Genomic DNA, 20,791 nt, shown 5'->3' with positions numbered 1-20,791 from the left:
TTCACTATGTGCACGTAATATTAAAACATCATGTTGTGCATCTTAATATATACAATTAAAAATCATTTTTTAGGCCAAGCATGGTGGCTCACGCCTGTAATCCCAGCACTTTGGGAGGCCAAGGCAAGCCGATCACTTGAGGTGAGGAGTTCAAGACCAGTCTGGCCAACATGGTGGAACCCCATCTGCACTAAAAATACAAAAATTAGCCAGGTGTGGTGATGTGCACCTGTAGTCCCAGCTACTCAAGAGACTGAGGCAGGAGAATCACTTGAACCTGGGAGGCAGAAGTTGCAGTGAGCCAAGATCACACCACTGCACTCCAGCCTGGATGACAAAGTGAGACCCTGTCCCAAGAAATCATAATAATTTTTTTATAAAAAGAAAATAAGGTTTCACTGAGATCAATACAATGAAACACTATCCGTCCACTCTCTGAGTGACTGGGCAAATTACATGATCTCTCAGAATCTCCCTTTTATCATCTTTAAAATTGTGAGAATAATATTATCAACCTCCTAGGGTTGTTGAAAATTTAAAAGAGTAAATTCCTGGAAAGAATTTTAAAGACTGTCCTACACAGTAAGTCTGCAATAAGCATCAGTCAGTAGTAATAGAGGTAGTACTGTAGCAGCAGCAGTAGCAGCTATAGCAGCAAAGCTCTATGCTGTAACTATGGCCAAATCTGTTCTAAGTCCAAAAGAGTCAGGCAGACTGCACACAACATCTTCACATGGCACTGTTACTGTGCTCAAAAGATTTGATCTCTCATACTTAAGAGTCTGAAGGTAACCTGTTTCTTTGACTTGAAGTTGGATGAAAAACATAGATTGTATTGATGACATGTTACATACTTATGGGTTAGCCCAAGAAAGGCCAGGTAACACCTAGTTTCTCTAAATAAGAAGAAATTTATGAGGGGATCTCCAAGCCTAGTAACAGTGCCAGGAAGCATGCATTCTGAGGGCCAAAGTCTGCATTTTGAAGGCCAAGATCTGTGTGCTAAGGGCCCTGGGAACCGCTGAGGCTGCCAAAAATGCTGCATTAGCCAAAAGCCTTGCTGTCCAGCAGAGCCAACTCTTGGCTAAACCACCAAAGAAGAAAAGAAATTGGGTCTCCAAGGCCATTGCATTAGTCCTTAAAATTAAAGTGTAAACTCAAAACCTTTACCCAGGTTTTGGACTTACACTTTAATTATTTTTCTTTACAGGGGAAATTAATGGACACATAAAAAATTTAAAACATGATAAAAACCTACAAAGTTGGCTTACAAAACTGAATATTTTTATTGCCCACCAATGGAAATGATGGCTGTGTTTCAGCAGAACTTACACATAAATACTGAAATTTGAATTTCATATAATTTTTACCTGTCATGAAACATTATGCTTCTTTGGATTTGTTCCCCAATCACTTAAAGGTTTAAAAACCAGTCTTAGTTGAAGAGCCATACGGAAACAGGTGGCAGGCTAGATTTGGCAGATGGGTTATAGTTTTGGTGACTCCTGTATTCGTGTAAAAAGAAAATCAAACTTAAAATAATGTGGCCTGATGATTCAAGCTACTTAGAATAGTGTTGTTTTGTTTTAGCAACTGGACGTAAAGTGTTTGCCTCTTCACTTTTTTTAACAGGCTCTGGAAATATGGTGGCATCTCATCCCATTGCTGCCAGCACACCCGAAGGGAGCAACTATGGAACGATAGGTATGTCCTACCAGGTCTGTTCATGAAAATATTTCCTAGTTCTCCAGAGAATATGATAGAAAGGCATTCCAGCCACTAATAACTGGGGATGTGGGCAAAGCAGTTATCCTATGAGACTGTCTTTTATTTGTAAGATGAGTCGGTTGGAGGTTTGGAAGCTTCCTCCCAGCTCTAACTTTCTCCAGTTCCATTGTTCTGTTTCTTGGATCTGCTGGTCCCACTTGGGCAGAATTCCTTCAATGTTTGCCATCTAATACTAAGGCCCTCTAGGGACTTTTTCATATCCAGCCTGGGTTTAGGGCATGAAAGATGTGTCCCAGGGAGCCTGACGTCAGTTGACCAGTTGTTTCATTCTCAGGTTTCAGTGGAGTAAGGGGCGATCAGAAGACTGAGGCAGTGCTGCAGGTGAACATGGCTGTAGCCTACCAACCCTTCATTTTGGCTAACTTCATAATTGAACCTGCTGACTGCCACCCAGTCGTTCAAATGGCAAACCCAATGTTCCTTAAGTGGTCTGAAAAGAATGGAATCCTAGACCTGTCTTGTTAGAGTAGAAGCACATTGAGCTGCCTGCCCTTCCATATTGCTTGTGGACCTATGAATGATGCTCCTTAAAATGTCAGTGTAGAGGGACTGGGAATCCTGTCTTCCTGCCCTATCATTCTGTAACTTTGAGAAGCATGTGGGCTCAGTGCAGGCTACTTATTTTTAGTTCTGTAAGAACAGGATTTTTTAAAAACCATCTGAACAGAAGAAATAAAGCGGAAGGTAAGCTCAGCTCATGTGCTCATCAAGCTGCACAAATCTCCATCTGCTCTGGGAAACATTCATGGGAACAGAAGGATTCTTCTTCCTGAGAATGTTGTTTTCGTTATATAATCATAGATATGGCATGTGGGTGATTTCTGTGTACAAATACTTTACCCATGAGAAATGTATAGCTGTTAGATATGTGTGAGCTCACACATATATACAATAGATGCTATACATAGCTGTGTGCATGTGTATGTGTATATATTTATGTTCATATTTTAACATATGAAACATGAAATATAAGTACAATTTATTTTTGTATCCAAATAGTTAACAGAGCAGATGCCCTTAGATTCTAATATGTGTTCAGTCCTGAAGATAGACAAGTTAAATATAAAAATAGGAGGAGAGGAAAAATAAAAGCCCATTGAGAAGGAATAGAGAGAAAGAACAGGTCTTGTGAATAAGGAGTTCATTTGGATCAACATAGTATTTGCTAGAATGAGTCTGCACGGTGCTTTTTGCATAGAGGAATGGGCTCCATAGGATCTCCATGGCTTTTGAAGGCAGATGAGTTGTCTCTGTTTCAGATGAGTCGAGCTCCAGTCCTGGAAGGCAGATGTCCTCCCCCGATGGTGGGCCACCGGGCCAGTCAGACACAGACAGCTCTGTGGAGGAGAGCGACTTTGACACCATGCCAGACATTGAGAGTGATAAAAACATCATCCGGACCAAGGTACCCACTCTGCCTCACTGTACTCTTTGAGAGGGCAGAAAGTTTGGCAGTAGAATAAATTTCAGCAGTACCTCAGTTTCCTTTATTTTGTTTCCTTCAGGGAAAGTCACATTTCCCAGAAGGCTTAAATCAAATGTACCTACAGACTAAAAGCAATACTCTGTTAATTAGCACTTGTTTTCTCGAGGAAGAAAGTGAGCACATTAAAGAGAACAGAGCATTAATATGCTCTTAAGGTCTGAAGTGGCTGACCGTGGACAATAGAGGAGGCAGGGATCCAACCAGATGGAAGAAGAGATTCATTTGAGGGGTGTACTGGGGAAGGCTCCCCGGTTCTGTGCATATCATCTTTCAGGAGGAAAGCTCATTTCTTTCTGTCTTGTAATTATTATTTTGTGTCATATCCAGCAAAAGATATGAAGGTGAAATGCACAGTTTCAGCCCTATGTAGTTCAAGAACCACACAGCAGACAGCTCTGAAAGCTGGAAAATCAATTCTTGACATATAAGAAGCACTCAAGACTTCCAATAAGTTGCCCACATCGGCCAATCCTTAATATTCCAAGGAAAATACTAGGATTTTTATTAAGGTATCATGGGAAAAACAACATTAAAAGAAAAGTCTTAAATAATTTTAATCAAGAAATTTGATTTACTTAATCAAATTAGTAAATTTGAATAACTGTATCCCTTGAAAATTTTTTTTTTTTTTTGAGACAGAGCCTGGCTCTGTCACCCAGGCTGGAGTGCAGGGGCGCGATCTCGGCTCACTGTAAGCTCCGCCTCCCGGGTTCACGCCATTCTCCTGCCTCAGCCTCCTGAGTTGCTGGGACTACAGGCGCCCGCCACCACGGCCGGCTAGTTTTTTGTAGTTTTAGTAGAGACAGGGTTTCACCGTGTTAGCCAGGATGGTCTTGATCTCCTGATCTCGTGATCCGCCCACCTCAGCCTCCCAAAGTGTTGGGATTACAGGAGTGAGCCACCGCACCCAACCCCCTTGAATAATTTTAACAATTTTAATTTAAATTGAGACATGTGTTAAGTTTGCCTTTGTATCTCATGCATAAACAGCTGAGTACAGTTTTGCATTCTCTTTTTATTTGGCATTCCAGATGTTCCTTTACCTGTCCGATTTGTCCAGGAAGGACCGGAGAATTGTCAGCAAAAAATATAAAATTTATTTTTGGTAAGTAGCTGACCAGCAGGACCATGGTTCCCTTAAATAAACATAAAGTTTTTTTTGTAAGAGCCACAACCACTTAGGCACAAGGTTTTAGTGTTTAATGAGGCACAGGCGTAGGGGATGATGTTACCAGCCAACTATCAGTAGACCTGCGATGGCCACACACACGGACACAGCCTCCCTCCCAGCCAAGAGGCTGAGCTGCCTTGCAAGAAATCTCTCCCCTCAGAAACCCTCAAGCTGAATATTATACTTTTGTGACAGTGCCTCATCTTATTTTCTCTTGAAGGATGCCCTTGAACTTGCATACAGATCTTAGAAGGAAATAAGGGACAATGGGGCCACATGAAGTTTCATAGCAGGACCAGCAGTTTGGAAACCACACCCCTTTCATGCGATCCGTCATTCATTACTCATTACAGTTGTTAGATGTTCAATCTAACAACAGCCTAAAGAGACAGTCCCTCATAAATGATGTGGTTAAACCAGAAGCAGGTATTACTTACACTGTTTTATAAATGGTTGTAAGAAAAGAAAGAAAAAAGAAACCCTAATATTTGTTGGGTACCAATCATTAACCTTTTTAAAAAATACGTTTCAGTTAGTATTGTCAGCTTTTACCTCTGCAACCTAACTAAAAGTATCCAAGGGAACCTTTTCTTTACTTCTTTAATTTCCCTTTAGACAGGATACTGTGTACCAAATGCCCCAATGCAAGAGAGGGGAGAGAACGACTAGAGAAACAGGAACCACATAATCAGCTTCTGGTTATTTTTGCAAGTTAATTATGGACTTATGGGGTGGAAGCATTCTTTTAAAAATATTAACCAAAGACCCTACTGTTCATTTGAAAATAACTATTTCTGCTTCTTTCTGCCTGCATAGGAACATCATCACCATCGCTGTGTTTTACGCACTGCCCGTGATCCAGCTGGTCATTACCTACCAGACAGTAAGTGTTGCCCCAGCCCCAGAATCCCAGCTTGCTTTCTGCAGGGAGAGTCTCCACTGTGACTGACAGAGAGAGGTACAACTTAGGATCCATTCAAGAATTTCCCATTGGGGTTCCAATTGGAATTCACTATTGCTTCCTCTTTCTTTTTTTTTTTTTTTTTTTTTAAGACTGAGTCTCACTCTGTCACCCTGGCTGGAGTGCAATAGCACGATGTCGGCTCACTGCAATCTCTGCCTCCCAGATTCAAGCAATTCTCCTGCCTCGGCCTCCCAAGTAACTGGGATTACAGGCATGTGCCACTAAATTTTTTGTGTATTTTTAGTAGAGGCAGGGTTTCACCATGTTGCCCAGGCTGATCTCAAACTCCTGACCTCAGGTGATCCGCCTGCTTCAGCCTCCCAAAGTACTGGAATTACAGGCATGAGCCACGGCACCCAGCCCATTTGCTTCATTTTTAACTGATCTTTCAATCTAGTTCCCACTTGTTTTATCACAAAGGGAGCTGCAATCTCTTGTATTATTTTGTCTACCAGTCTGAAATTCTTACCTTGCGCTCATTCAGTCATGATATCTATCCACTGCATCTGTTACTTAACACTCTGAGCTTTCTGATCATTATGGGATAATGAGTAGAGTAAATAAAGTTCCAGACCAAAACAAAGGAACCTGGTAGCTAATCTAGCCTGTGCCTTCCCGTTGAAGGTAAATATTTTTTTGTAAAATTAAAAACAACTTCGTGGCTTGGCATGGTGGCTCACGTCTGTAATCCCAGAACTTTGGGAGGCCTAGGCAGGTGGATTGCCTGAGCTCAGGAGTTTGAGACCAGCCTGGGCAACATGACAAAGCCATGTCTCTACCAAAAATACAAAAATATTAGCTGAGTGGTGTCATGCACCTGTGGTCCCAGCTACTCAGGAGGCTGAAGTGGGAGGATTGCTTAAGCCTAGGAGGTGGAGATTGCAGTAAGCTGAGATTGCGCCACTGCACTCCAGCCTGAGTGACAGAGTGAGACCATGTCTCGAGAATGAAAGAAAGAAAGAAAGAAAGGAAAGAAAGAGAGAAAGAAAGAAAGAAAGAAAGAAAGAAAGAAAGAAAGAAAGAAAGAAAGAAAGAAGGAAGGAAGGAAGGAAGGAAGGAAGGAAGGAAGGAAGGAAGGAGGAAGGAAGGAAGGAAAGAAAGGGCTTCATAAAACTAACAAAATATTACAGTAAAAAGAAAATGTAAAATAAAAACAAACATTTTTTAAGCAAAAATAATATGAAAGTAGTTTGAGAATCCTCATTCCTCCATAGAATCCTAGGCCAAGGTCACTTAAATTACCTTCTATAGAATTTATTACACAGAAAGCCCATTTACAATAGCACAAAGCTGAAGTTGTTTCTAATGCAGTGGCCCTCAGACTTTGCTGTGAATTAAGGTCACCTGGGAAGCTTGTACAAATCCCAGTGTCCCGGTTGTACCCCATCCCAATTAGATCAGAGCCTCTGAGGGTATAGCCAGGTATCTGTAGTGTCTAAACCCCCAGTGATTCCAACATACAGCCAAGTTTGTGTGTTAATGATCTAATAATAGTTAGCCAATTGCATACTTATTATGCAATGAGAACAAGGACTTCACGAGGTTTGAGCACCACTGTTTATAATCTAAATCTCTGCATACTTTGGGGGACTGTCAGAAGATACACCTGGACTGTGGTTTGGGAAAGTTCTTGACAGAGATGGTGATAAATAGGGAAAACTGAACACACATCTCCTTGTGTCTACCTCATGTTTACCATTTCCACCCAGAGGATGGGACAGCTCTATATACCCTCTGCATTAACCTGGAAAATAGACATAGTGTGACAGTCCGGAAACGTCCCAATGTTAACATTTCATAGTCCTTTCATCATGATAACAAAGGAAACGCATTTGGGTGAATTCCACCTCGGGGCTGCGTAAGGGGGTACACAGAATATTCCCATTCAAAGCAAGATGGTAACTTTTTTGGAAAAAAGCACCTGTGCTGTGTAAGGTGGCAGATAATGGCCCATCTGTGCAGAGGAGCACTGGTTACATTGTAAACTAGTGACAGTGCATCTCCCTGAGCCCTGTCTGCTCTTTGTGATTTCCGGCTGGGGCACAGAGGACGGAGGAAAACCACATTTCCTCTTCTCACTCTTGATTTTACAGGTGGTAAATGTCACTGGCAACCAGGACATCTGTTACTACAACTTCCTCTGTGCTCACCCCTTGGGCGTCCTGAGGTAAACCTAGTCCTCTGGTTGCCCACGAGGCATTTAGAGATGCCTTTCTGTCTAATGTTGTGACTTCAGTTTTTAAAAATACTAAAAACAACTGTGGGAAACGACCCTATTCAAGGGTAAAAAGGAACTAAACCAAGAAGTTGAGACCAGGTATGCTCCTCTCGTTCTTGTATATGGTTCTCAGGAAACATTCCTAAGCATGCTGCCTGCTAAGATGAGGGCAGTGACATTTTTTAAAATGTCAGATCTCTAGCTGTGGTGGCATTTGTTCACAGGCATGAGCTGGCAGCCTATTGTCTCATTCGATCCATTAAACAACCTCATGAGACAGACATTACTACAATTCCTATTTTTAGATGAAGGCAGGTGAGGACTTGCTGAAGGTCCCTCAGCTGCTACGTAGCGCAGGACACAAACCCAGCCCTGTGGCCTCCCAGGCCATGCTCTAGCCACCAGAACTTGGTGACGTGGAAGAAGCATTGCCTGGGAGTTGGGAGTCTGGCTTCTTGCTCCAGAGCTGAACCAGCATTCGTTTCCTCAAATAAAGCTGCTGGCTATGAATGGCTGACACTTATCTGAAATTCACAATTAGAGAGCTGAACATCGACACTTACGTGGGTCCACCTGTGAGAACTCACTCTCACAGTGTAGCTGAAACACTTGCCCATCTTTGAAGCAGCTGTCCTTCCCAGGACTCATACTATACAAATGCCATCGGGATATGAGAGGATGGGAAGGTGTTAGGAAGCCAAGCAGGCGCTCTTGAGAGGAAACAGACACATTGTCACAGGCTAAGTAAGCATCATAAAATGAAGGAGTTACGTTAAAGAGGATTTCTAATGCTTTTCTGATCCTGAAACCTTATGGAAAGGTTAATGGAAAACACTGATGCTGAATTCGTTCATTCCTTCATGCATCATGTATTCTCTGGTCCCTTTGATGGTCTTGACTCTCTCATGGCCTCTCACTCATCCCTGTAGTGCCTTCAACAACATTCTCAGCAATCTGGGCCACGTGCTTCTGGGCTTCCTCTTCCTGCTGATAGTCTTGTGCCGGGACATCCTCCATCGGAGAGCCCTAGAAGCCAAGGACCTCTTTGCTATGGTGAGGAGAGAGTGGGTGGGAGCTAGGGAGGGTTATGGATCCAAACAGGATCTGCAAAGGAGTGGGACATCTGGCTTGATGGTGTGATGAGTTATTATGTGTAACAAACTGCATGAGACCAGAAGCATAGGCTTCCAGATTAGTGACGTGGTGGATATGGCACTATGTAATATCTATTGACCACCCTTTCTCCTTTTGCAGGAGTACGGGATTCCCAAACACTTTGGTCTCTTCTATGCTATGGGCATTGCATTGATGATGGAAGGGGTGCTCAGTGCTTGCTACCATGTCTGCCCTAATTATTCCAACTTCCAATTCGGTAATTAGAATTTATATCTACTATACAGATTTGAATCATGAGTCTCATCCTGGAACCCTCCCCAAAAATGTCAAAGTCATGCTTGCAAGGATCAAATGGCATTTTATGTGAGCTGAGGTGGTCAGAGAGGACCTCCACACAGAGCATGATCTAATTGAGCAGTGAGACTGCTTTGGGATGAAAGTTATGGAGAACCCAATTTATATTGGATTGAACAATAAGGACATCCAGATGTAGAAAGGGCTTATGGTTGATTTATCTGGTGTCTCTGCCTTCATTTCTCTGTGATCTCTTTGATTGTACTAAGCCTGTTTGTTGGTTTTATCCTCAGGCTATCTTCCCTGATGGTGGCAAAAGTAACTGTAGCAGCCCCCGTCTTCATAGCTCCAACCAACAATTCCAGAGGCGGCAAGCTGGGTTCCAGGAGCCTTCCATTAAGAGCGAGGAAGCTGTTTTTTGAGAAAGCCACAGATAACATCTTTTCACACCTCAGTAGCTTAAACAGTCATGAGCCCATTTTTTTTGACAGCATCTGGCTCTGTCGCCCGGGCTGGAGTGCAGTGGCATGATCTGAGTTCACTGCAATCTCTGCCTCAAGGGTTCAAGTGATCCTCCTTCCTCAGCCTCCCTAGTAGCTGGGACTACTGGTGCACACCACCATGCCCAGATAATTTTTGCATTTTTTTAGTAGAGATGGGGTTTCACCATGTTGGCCAGGCTGGTCTCAAACTCCTAACCTCAGGTGATCTGCCTGCCTCTGCCTCCCAAAGTGCTGAGATTACAGGTGTGAGCCACCACACCCAGCCCCATGAACCCATTCTTGAATCATTCTCTAAGCGCTAGTTAGCTCAGACCCAGGTTGCTTCACCAATCAGCAAAAAAGGTGGGACTGTCTTTAGATCAATCAGCCCTGTCCCTGGAGCCAAAGGTGGGATTAGCTTTCCTGAAGCAAAGGGGCTGAGACAGTGTGCATTTCTGAATTGAAAGCGGATAGATACTGAGTTAGTATTGAGATGCTGTTAAGAAGGAGGAAGGGAAGAGCTGATGCTGTCTAGCAAGTAACGACGCCCTCCATGCTCAAGGATGAGGATTTTTTTAAACGGTCATTTAATGTTTGTGCTCCGGCTTCTGGTTGTTAACTCTGAGCACCACAGAACTCTGTCATGTTTAATTTTTTAAATTAGAAAACATTTTCAATAGAGAAAACTACAGAGAATGGTATCATTCACCACTCAGAATGAACAAATGTCAACACTTTTAAATATTTGCCTAGATCTGCTTTTTAGAGAATAAAGCACTGTGATAAAGTTGAGGTCCTATTTTGACGCACTTTCAAACTTAATCTCCTCCTTCCTCCCCTAAAGGCAATAACCATGATTAATTTGATATTTACCTTTCTGGATTTTGTAATTTTTCTATATTTGTAGCAAATCAATAGTAGCTTATCATTCTGTGTTCTGCAGCCTTTTTTCATCCAAGAATATGTTTTCAAGATTTATCAATATTATATCAAGGACATGTAGTTCACTCATTTTTAAGGGTTGTCATATTGTATAACAAAAAGTATCACATTTCTCAATTCCTCTATTGAACAGCATTTAGATGTTGCCCATATTTTGCTATTATAGATAATACTACAATGAGCATCCTTCATATGTCTCTTTGTATGTATGTAAGAGAAGTTCCTTGGGATACCTAGAAGTAGAATTTTTTAGTTACTTGGTCTGTGCACCTTCTATTTTACCAAAAACTGACAAATTTCTCTCCAAAGCATTAATTCTCACTCCCAATAGCTGTGTGAGACTTCCCGTTCCCCAGACCATCACTAACATTTGTTACTGTCAGACATTTAAAGTTCTTACCAAGTTTTTGAGTAATATGGAGGCATTGCATTGTTGTCTTAATTTGCATTTCCACAATTCTAATGCAGTAAGCTACGTTTTATTTCTGGCTATTTTCCATCACTGGGCTATAAAGCTATAAATGTGCAGTAATCAATGTGGTTATATTTTAGGGTGCTGAGAACGACCTCCCACACCCATCTGGGGCTCATTTTATGGTCACACTGCCTACACTATCACCATTAGGAATTATTTTGTTATTGCTGTTGAACACCAGTGTCTAAAATGCAAGGGAGGATAGTTGTTTGTTTATCGTATCAGACACTCTTCTTCCATGAAAGAGGAGTTATTTATTTATTATATCAGATGGTTTTTTTTCTGTGAACTAAAGTGCAGCCTCAGAGAGGTTTAGAAGTGGAGTACGTGGAATCTGCCTAGAGAATGTTCCAGGAGGCTGACATGTTAGAGGTCTCCACACAGTCTGCAGGTAGCAAATAGTCCATGGATTGAAGTGAGGGGTACTCAGAGGCTGAAGAAGAATCTAGAAAATATCATCTGTCTGTCACCTACTGAATCCTGATCGTCTGGCTCCTCCTTTGGCTCCTCAGACACCTCCTTCATGTACATGATCGCTGGCCTGTGCATGCTGAAGCTCTATCAGACCCGCCACCCAGACATCAATGCCAGCGCCTACTCTGCCTACGCCTCCTTCGCTGTGGTCATCATGGTCACCGTCCTTGGAGTGGTGCGTCCCCCACCTTCTTCCACCTGGCTCTCAAAAAGTGCCCCCCTAGATTCAATAAACAAACAGCAATCAAGTGAACGGGTTTGGATTAACCAAAATCATGACACACTTTTATCATTGGCCTGCTCATGGCATAGTTTTATTTAGTTATTTAGTTTTTTGTTGTTTTTTTTTTTTTTCCAGACAGAGTCTTGCTCTATCACCAGGCTGCAATACAGTGGTGTGATCTCAGCTCACTGCAACTTCCACCTCTCGGGTTCAAGCAATTCTCCTGCCTCAGCCTCCTGAATAGCTGTGCCTACAGGCATGCACCACCATGCCCGGCTAATTTTTGTATTTTTAGTAGAGACGGGGTGTCACCATGTTGGTCAGGCTGGTCTCGAACTCCTGACCTCGTGATCCGCCTGCCTCAGCCTCCCAAACTGCTGGGATTACAGGCATAAGCCGCTGTGCCCGGCCTTGTTGGTTATTTTTAATAATGTATTAGGCACCTGTAAAACCACCACAGGATAATTTTAATATAAAGCTAGACCTGGCTCATGTGAAAATGGAACAGGGGTATATAAGCTGACTGGAGAGACTGACTCGAAAAAACAGAAACCACTTTCTAAATATGCATGGGCAACACGTGTTGGCTGTTTTGGTTATTTGAAGTGCATTCGCCCCCACTTTAGACCTGTTGCCTCTTCACCATTGCTACTCAGCTGCCTCTCCTATTTCTCTTTTCCATTTTCATCTGGTCCCTTAACCTTTTTTTCTTTTTTGCTGTCCCATGGGAGTAAGATTTGTGGGAGTTTCCAGAGGGGGAGAAAAACAGAATGCACACACAGCTGTTTTTGACTCCTTACACATACAGGAGAGAGGATGATTTTGATGAGTTTTCTAGGGAAAACCCCAGATGAAGGTAACTTCCATCTTTACTCCTAGGTATTTGGAAAAAATGATGTGTGGTTCTGGGTCATCTTCTCTGCAATCCACGTTCTGGCCTCACTAGCCCTCAGCACCCAGATATATTATATGGGCCGTTTCAAGATAGGTGAGTCACCTGTTAATTCTCTACTAAACACCAGAATCAACTTCCATGAAAAATCAGACATTGCCTTTACTTATGCTGAAGGAAAGTGTTACTGGTCACCATGCACAAATGCTCTGGATTCTATGCCACTTTTAATAGCATATATTCTCTCCAAGAGCTTCCTCTCCCTTATAGGATAGTGATAAGTTATTACCACTAGTTCTATTTTCAGCTGAGAAACTAAGGTTTGCCACACCTCAGAGAGGAGGTATACCTCCAACCCTTGGTTGAAAACACTTTGCAGTCTGCCAAACTTTGACTTGTATTTAGAAAATGGTATGATCATCATACCACTAGTTCCACCTAGAGGAACATTTTTCAGTTTGCAGAATTCAAAGGGAGCATTTCTCTAACCATGCTAAATGGTTGTCAAGAATGAATTATATATTTTCAGATTCTAGGGCTGGAACTTTTGAGACCAACTTGCCAATCTTAGAGGCAGGATACCTGCTGAGCTCCCTCCAACTCATCAGAGAGCATTGCATGTTCTACAGAAATCACCTTGTGATATGCTGTTGGTCAGTCATCATACAAGAAAACAGATTCAAGTGGTTTTAGAGCATTTAAATTAAAAAAAATCATTTTAAGTTACGGGAAGTCAGACTTAAATATCCTTTTGTCTATTTCAAGGAAAATTATTATATGTAAACATAGGCAAATCTCTGATATTAACAAAGCCCGGAACAAAAGTCCAAATAAAACCCTGCATAGCTTATGTGTAAGAACATCAAAGTCATAAAGTGGACTAAAAAGCTATTAAATACATGAAAGGAGAGAGGGAGGGAGGGAAAAATATACCTCCACTGCAACTTAGAAGGCCTAGTTTCAAATTTAAAATTCTTGGTTCCTCAAAGAACACTTTTTTCTACCTCTGGTTGTGTCTTAAGGAGTCTCACAGGTATGCATGTGGCACCTTTGCCCAACATCCGATGTTCATCCACATACCCCACAAATAGCCACCACTTGGCCATTCCCTGCCCCTAGAGGTATGCCTTAGTGGTGCCATCTGCCCTCAGGAGGATAGACAAGGGAAGGGGGCTAAGCAGGCCCTAGAGCAGGCTCGGAGCCTTCTGGGCAGGTAGACACTTCTGGCACCCTGGAGTTCAGAATTTCAAGAAGGAAAAGAGGAGTCCTTTGGCCCTGCAGACTCCTCACTCACGAGGGAATAAGGCCTCTAAAATATGGGACCCTCTTGTCCAGGTCTAAGAGCAATTCTAAATAAATGAATGGCTTTAAGACTAGAAGACTGAATAGAGCAATTGCTCGTTTTCAAAGGTTAGTTCTTTTTCCATGGTCAGTAGATTTACCTCTGGCATGAACATAGCCAGCATACCTCCAAATCTCCCAGTTACTTGAGCCAGTTGTGTAGAACATTTGGCAGGGCACGCTGGTCATGCTCCTCCACCAGACAGAAGGTAAGTGAAGTCATACAAACTAAACTTTCAAAAGGAAAATAATTCGGAGCATTATTGTTCTGGTTTCTTCCAGAGTTGGAAAAATAAACTTGAGTGCAGATGTACGCAGTGGAGTGAGCACTAATGCACAGAGGAGCTTTCATACATTTATACCACCTTTATCTTATGCAGTTTTACAATGCGAAATTATCCTATCTTTTAAAAGAAGTGAAATTTAGCGTATTATATTATGACCATGGAATAATTTGTTAGGGTCCCAACAGGAAAAAGATGTCACACACAAAGAAAGAGAAGGATTTATTCACAGAAGGACTATTCACAGGATGTGGATGGGGTAGAGGGGAATAAAAGGATATCATGGAAACTTGGGGTTAGCAGCAGTGAAGCTTTTACATCTATAAGCCCAAAAAGACAGGGAAGACATGGTTCCCAAAATGTGGAAGGAGAGAGTTATGGGGGAAAAAGTCACTCTGAAAGGAGCAGTGACCTTTCATTGACATTCTGGCCAGCCTGCAGGAATCTCACAGGGAGGACGCCAGCAAAATAAGTCCTCCGAGCTCACTTTCCTTCCTTTGTCCCTGTAGTCTCCTGCTGGGATTCCCCATTGTCCAAGGAAAGTCAGAGAATCCACTGACGCCATCCACACAGGCCCGCCTCCCCAGTGTGGTGGGTCCCCAGGAGAGAGACTCATGGCAAGTGGGCCTAGTACAGCAAATGGGAGCTAGCCAGCCCGTAGTTTAACTGAATATTTTCCATTTCCATACCCTTGGAGTCTTCCCCAGGTGGTTACAGATGAACCAGAGTCAAAAGAAAACGTTCTATTTCGTCGTGACAATGACTGTATCTAAATTTAGTCCAAAGCCAGGAAGTTGGATACGTGGGCAGTGTTCAGCTGACTCCAGCCTTTCTACCCATGTCATAAGCTGCCTTTGCTTTCTAATCACATGTCCTTTCTCTGTGGCCCCTTGGGCTACACAAGCAAATAAATGTGGACACAGGAAAGGCAGCAGCAATGAGGAAGAACATTTAATCATTATCTCTCATAAACCAGAGAGCTGCTTCCCCAAATCACTACTGTGTCCCCCATTCCCAGAGCTCTGGAAAACGACCTCCAGGATTTCTCATGAGAGAGGCTGGATTATAAATTGGAAGTGGTGCATGAAAGTAGACAGGGAAAGAGAAAAGTCTCAATTCACTCTTTGAGGATTTGAAGACTTCTGAATGTTTGAGACAAGCAGAAAGATCCTGTGTTCTTTTTGACAAGTAAACATTACTTTCATAATCAGAAAGCAAAATTAAAGTCATCCATCTCAAGAAAATACAAAATGACCAGTAGTTTACATGTTTGGCTACTTTCTTACAATCTCTTCTTTTTTTTTCTCCTTTCTTATCTGCTTCCTGATTCAGATGTGTCTGATACAGGTAATGTTCAGCCACCCTTTTCAGGGGTCTAGATTGCTTTTTTATCAAAGTGACCCACCTGGCTGTCCTGGCAGCCCTGCCCCCTGAACACCCTCTTTCAGGCTGGGCAGACTCCATGGGAGTGGGGAGCCAGAGAGAGGCTCAGAGGGGAGACTGCGCTCCACCCCAGCCTGCTCCACGCCTCTTCTGGGATGCCACAGAGACAGGTGTCTTCCCTCCTGGTTAAATTGACCCTGGGGCTAACCTTGAGGAGGAGCAGGATTCACAGCAGAGCTGAGATCCACGTTCTGGAAAATGTTTGCTTTGGGCAGACCCAGACTGGCATTCGATATCTGTGATGTGGACAGCTCACAGAAACACAGCCCGCCGTTGAACCTGACTGTTCATGTAACATTTTAATGCACACACTTGCTGCATTTCATATCATCCTTTTCAACTATGTTTAAAAAACCTTTCCTGTCTTTTTCTCCCCATCTTAACTTACCTTCCCTTGATGATTGTTTCAGTTCAGATAGATTTTCTGAACATGCTCAGTGAGCCTTTAGTTCCATTGTTACTAACTTATAACCACGTTGAGAAATAACAGATCTGAACCTTCACAAGCTAAGATTTCCCATCCTCTAGAGAGAGCATGTGTTTTAAAGTAGATTGAGGAGACCCATAACATCTCTACTATAAAGAAACCACCACCAGAGTAAACTGTAAACAAAAAGAAGCTTAGCCGAAGGAGACAGAGTAAGGGTCGGCCAGCCACCCATGTTATTTGCAAGTGCTTGTTGCTCATGTCCATCTTCCTCGCTTTCCTGCTGTGTAATGCATGGATATGGCATCCCTCAATGACAATACCATTTTTCAAAGCAAATGCTTATTGCACACCTATTAGGTGCAAAGCATTCTAATGCATTTTAATGAAGTGAGGATGACATCATTCTGGCTCCAAAAGCTTGGGCCACTTCAGAGTATTTGTATTTTTGTTGACTAAGCCTTCTCACCATGCATTTTTGTATTATCAGCAGATTTGGGAATTTTCCGGCGGGCTGCCATGGTGTTCTACACAGACTGTATCCAGCAGTGTAGCCGGCCTCTGTATATGGTACGTGCATGTTCCTGTGTTCTTTGACCCTCTCCCAGGAAGTAGGGGAGTAGTAGGAGGGACAGGCTTGGGGCAGTCACTCAGGTCTCCTAAAATCAAGAGGGCCAGATGGCCCAGCGTGGCTAAAGGCCCGAGTGGGGAAGGATCATGGTGCTTACTCTTTCTCATAAAAGTCAAGCTAACATGGTCTCATTTTTATAAACAAAATATTTGCTAGTATATAAAAAAGAAGAAACTACATCTACCCAACTGTTAAACAGTGATGATTATGGACACGTGATGGGGAATAACACACACTGGGGCCTGTTGGAGGGTGGGGCCCGTGGGAGGAGGGAGAGGATCAGGAAGAATAGCTAATGAATGCTGGGCTTAATACCTGGGTGATGGGATGATCTGTACAGCAAAACCACCATGGCACATGTTTACCCATGGAACAAACCTGCACATCCTGCCCATGTAACCCTGAGCTTAGAATAAAATTTGGAAATAAAAAATAATAATAACAATTTTTTTTTTTTTTTTTTTTGAGACGGAGCCTTGCTCTTGGCCTGGGCTGGAGTACAGTGGCGCGATTTCGGCTCACTGCAACCTCAGCCTCCTGGGTTCAAGCAATTCTCCTGCCTTGGCCTCCTGAGTAGCTGGGATTACAGGCACACACCACCATGCCTGGTTAATTTTGTATTTTTAGTAGAGACAGGGTTTCTCCATGTTGGTCAGGCTGGTCTGAAACTCCCAACCTCAGGTGATCCACCCGCCTTGGCCTCCCAAAGTGCTGGGATTACAGGCGTGAGCCACTGTCCCTGCCCAATAATGAAATTTTTAAAAAATAAAATAAAAATAAATGAACAGTGATCATAACTATGGGGAGGATCAAGACAGAGCACCCCTATAAATAATCATCCAAAGAGGTACCCTTGTGGAAGTGAAGGGCACACCACTAATAATTCCACCAGGACAGCAGGGGTAAACTAGGACTATCTCCAGCAAACTGGGACCCATGGTCACTCCAGTCACGGTCATTAGAAACTTACACTTCCACATTATGCATTTCTGTACTGTTTGATTTTCACAATGAGCAAGAATTTTTTATAACTTGTGCTTATTGCTTGATAGTTGGAATATACTTCAGTGTATGATATATTTCTGTAGTGAGCTCAGAGCTCAGGGCCCTGGTCCCAGCTCTCTCTTGGCTCTCTGGTCAGTGATCTTGGGAAGGCTACCTTCCTCCTCTGAGCCCACTGCCCAGGCTTTACAAAGTGCTGCAGTCAGAACTAGTGATGCTAGTATGGCCTGGCACTCAGGGATTTAGCAAGTACCTGCTAATCCTTTATAATCAGAATATTTTTTCTAAAGGAATATGGAAATCTGTGAGCACTCTAGAGCTTGGGCAGGAGCTATAAGCACTAAAAACAAGGGAATTGAGGCTGGAAGGTTTATTCAGGTGAGAATGAAAAAGTCCATTAGGACTTGTGAGTATTTTGAGAGGCAAGTTCTCCTGCTTACCTGTGAACCAGGAGAGGCAAGTAATGCTTTTGTTTTTTACATTAATTGATGGAGGCTTCCTTTTTTAAATAGACTTTATATTTTTTAGAGCAGCTTTACATCCACAGAAAAATTGAGCAGAAGGTACAGAAATTTCCCACATACCCCTGCCCCCACTGCCCCCCACGCACAGCCTCCCCCACTATGGACGTTCCAAACCACAGTGGTACATTGGTTACAGTTGATGAGCCTACACTGACACATCATTACTACCCATGTAATGCTTACATTATATTAATGCTCATTCTTGATGTACGCTCATAGGTTTTGACAAGTGTGTTGACATGTACCTACCATTATAGTATCATATGAGCCAGTTCCACTGCCCTAAAAATCCTCTGTGCTCAGCCTCTTCATCTCTCCCTCCCTCTTAAGTCCTCACAACCACTAATCTTTTTTCTGTTGACACAGTTTTTCTTTTTCCAGAACGTAATTGGAGTCATACGGTATAGAGCCATTTCATACTGGCTTCTTCCACTTAGTAATGGGCATTTAAGTTTCCTCCATGTCTTTTCATGGCTTGATAGCTCATTTGTATTTAGCATTGAATAATATTCCATTGTCTGGATGTGCCACAGTTTATTTATTGACCCACTAAAGGACATTTTGGTTGCTTCCAAGTGTGGGTAATTATGAATAAACTGCTATAACATTCATAGTTTTTTTTTCCATAGGCTTTTGTGTGGACATGAGTTTTCAATTCCTTTTGTTAAATATCAAACCATTGCTGGATTGTATGGCAATCATATGTTTAGTTTTGTAAGAAACTACGAAACTGTCATCCAAGTGGCTATATCATTTGGCATTCCCACCAGCAGTGAATGTTACTGTTGCTCCACATCCTTGCCAGCATTTGGTGTTGTCACTGTTTGGGGATGTTAGTCATTCTAATAGGTGAATTAATTTTTTTTTAATGAAGTTACTTCCTCCAAATTGGATGGATCACCTAAAAGACAAAGAATTGCTACTTTTAAATAGTAGATGAGTGGTTATGCAAATTAAAGTATGATCAAATCTCTCCTAAAATTTTAAGTAGTATGCAAAGGACAGGGACAGATTGTGAATAAATCTCTGTCAGAGTAATTGTTATTTATTTATTTATTTATTTATTTATTTATTTATTTATTTTGAGACAGAGTCTTGCTCTATCGCCCAGGCTGGAGTGCATTGGCACAATCTCAGCTCACTTCAACCTCTGCCTCCCAGGTTCAAACGCTTCTCAAGCCTCAGCCTCTCAAGAAGCTAGGACTACAGTTGTGTGCCACCACACCTGGCTAATTTTTGTATTTTTAGTAGAGACGGGCTTTCACCATGTTGGCCAGGCTGGTCTCGAACTCCTGACCTCAGATGATCTGCCTGCCCGAAGTACTGGGATTATAGGTGTGAGCCACCACACCCGGCCTATTGTCCTTTAAAACTGACCTTTTCTCCCGGTTTTCTCCCCTACAAGACTGTATATTGTAGACATAGGAACCTGGGAGTTTCAGGACCACCTTGAAACCAGAGTAATGGGTACAAAACTAACTCCCTACAGCTGGGGTCTGAGAGTTGCAATTGTGGCTGCCAAGTAGTACACCCCAGAAAAACAGTGCTCGGTTACATAGGACCAGTGGCAGAATTCTCTTAATTCTGTAATCAGCACATCCCATCAGCCTCCGCACTGAGAAGTGGGTCTGTGGGCACAGCTCCACTAAACACTGGGGAGAAATAGAGTCCTGCTTTGCTCACCACATTTTCTTTCTCAGGGATGAGGTCAGGTCTATTTGCAGTTAGAAGCCTTGCCATTTAGTCTTTGTATACAATCAGTGTCAGATCATAGGCAAGGCACTCTTAAAACCATAGAAAATGTTTTTCACCAATGCAATTGTTTTCCCATAGTTGATACTTCCACTACAGGAGGTTAAAAGAAAAGAAGGATGTGCAGCCTCTCATTTGATGTTTTCTTTCCTCTTTTCCAGGATAGAATGGTGTTGCTGGTTGTGGGGAATCTGATTAACTGGTCCTTGTAAGTAGTCTTATGAAAACATGTTTTTGCCTTTATTAATGCCCGCAACGTTGTGGTTTAGCTTTCCTTGACTGTCATTTTTACGAAGAAATCTGAAATTAAGGAGAAGGTAGGATTGCTTTTCTAGAGACTCAAAAAAGGTAGTAGGACATTCTCGTGTAGCAATTGTAGCCTCTCTTAAAAACACTGAGGCATTGAGTTCATTTGCTCAACAAGACAAACATCAAAACTCATTAAATCTATGTGGATACATTGGATAGATAGATGGTTGGATGGATGGATAGATGAATGGATGGATGGATGGATAGATAGATAGACAGATAGATAGATAGATAATTATACCACTGATTGCAAAATCCAACATAGCTTTAAACTCTTTCACAGAACTTTCCATAAAGACTACCCAGAAGGCCTTCTTTTCTATAGAAATTTTTCTTTTACTAAATGTATGTGTGTGTATGTGTCTGTGTGTGTGCAAGTCCCTCTTTTATTTCTTAACCTTAACCTCTTTCTTTCTACCTACATCATTCTTCTTCCTCCTTTCCCATGGCCTTTGTTCCTCAAATGGCTCAAAATAGAACAGAACAACAGATGCCTATTTTTGCTAGCCACAATTATTTTATGCAATTTATTCTCAATTTATACAGTTAAATT

At 42.3% G+C, this 20,791-nt stretch overlaps 1 protein-coding gene across 6 annotated transcripts in view; it reads left to right on the top strand.

Annotated features, from left to right (window-relative positions):
- The window catches only part of SIDT1 (SID1 transmembrane family member 1), a 97,459-nt gene that overhangs the window by 68,916 nt on the left and 7,752 nt on the right, over positions 1-20,791 (top strand). For 3 of the 6 annotated variants that reach the window (XM_033211246.1, XM_033211251.1, XM_033211249.1), the window contains 12 exons: positions 1,633-1,704; positions 3,048-3,193; positions 4,306-4,379; positions 5,262-5,328; positions 7,503-7,576; positions 8,557-8,680; positions 8,882-8,999; positions 11,449-11,585; positions 12,513-12,621; positions 15,483-15,497; positions 16,514-16,590; positions 20,091-20,137. In XM_033211246.1, the coding sequence (XP_033067137.1) occupies positions 1,633-1,704; positions 3,048-3,193; positions 4,306-4,379; positions 5,262-5,328; positions 7,503-7,576; positions 8,557-8,680; positions 8,882-8,999; positions 11,449-11,585; positions 12,513-12,621; positions 15,483-15,497; positions 16,514-16,590; positions 20,091-20,137 (1,060 nt within the window). Of the gene's footprint in view, positions 1-1,632; positions 1,705-3,047; positions 3,194-4,305; positions 4,380-5,261; positions 5,329-7,502; positions 7,577-8,556; positions 8,681-8,881; positions 9,000-11,448; positions 11,586-12,512; positions 12,622-15,482; positions 15,498-16,510; positions 16,591-20,090; positions 20,138-20,791 lie in introns of all 6 variants that reach the window. The other 3 variants (XM_033211248.1, XM_033211250.1, XM_033211247.1) reach the window with 2 other exon arrangements.

The sequence above is a fragment of the Trachypithecus francoisi genome, unplaced genomic scaffold, assembly GCF_009764315.1.
Source record: "Trachypithecus francoisi isolate TF-2019V2 unplaced genomic scaffold, Tfra_2.0 Lachesis_group0, whole genome shotgun sequence".
Lineage (NCBI taxonomy): Eukaryota > Metazoa > Chordata > Mammalia > Primates > Cercopithecidae > Trachypithecus > Trachypithecus francoisi.
This window is presented reverse-complemented; position numbering and strand designations above follow the sequence as displayed.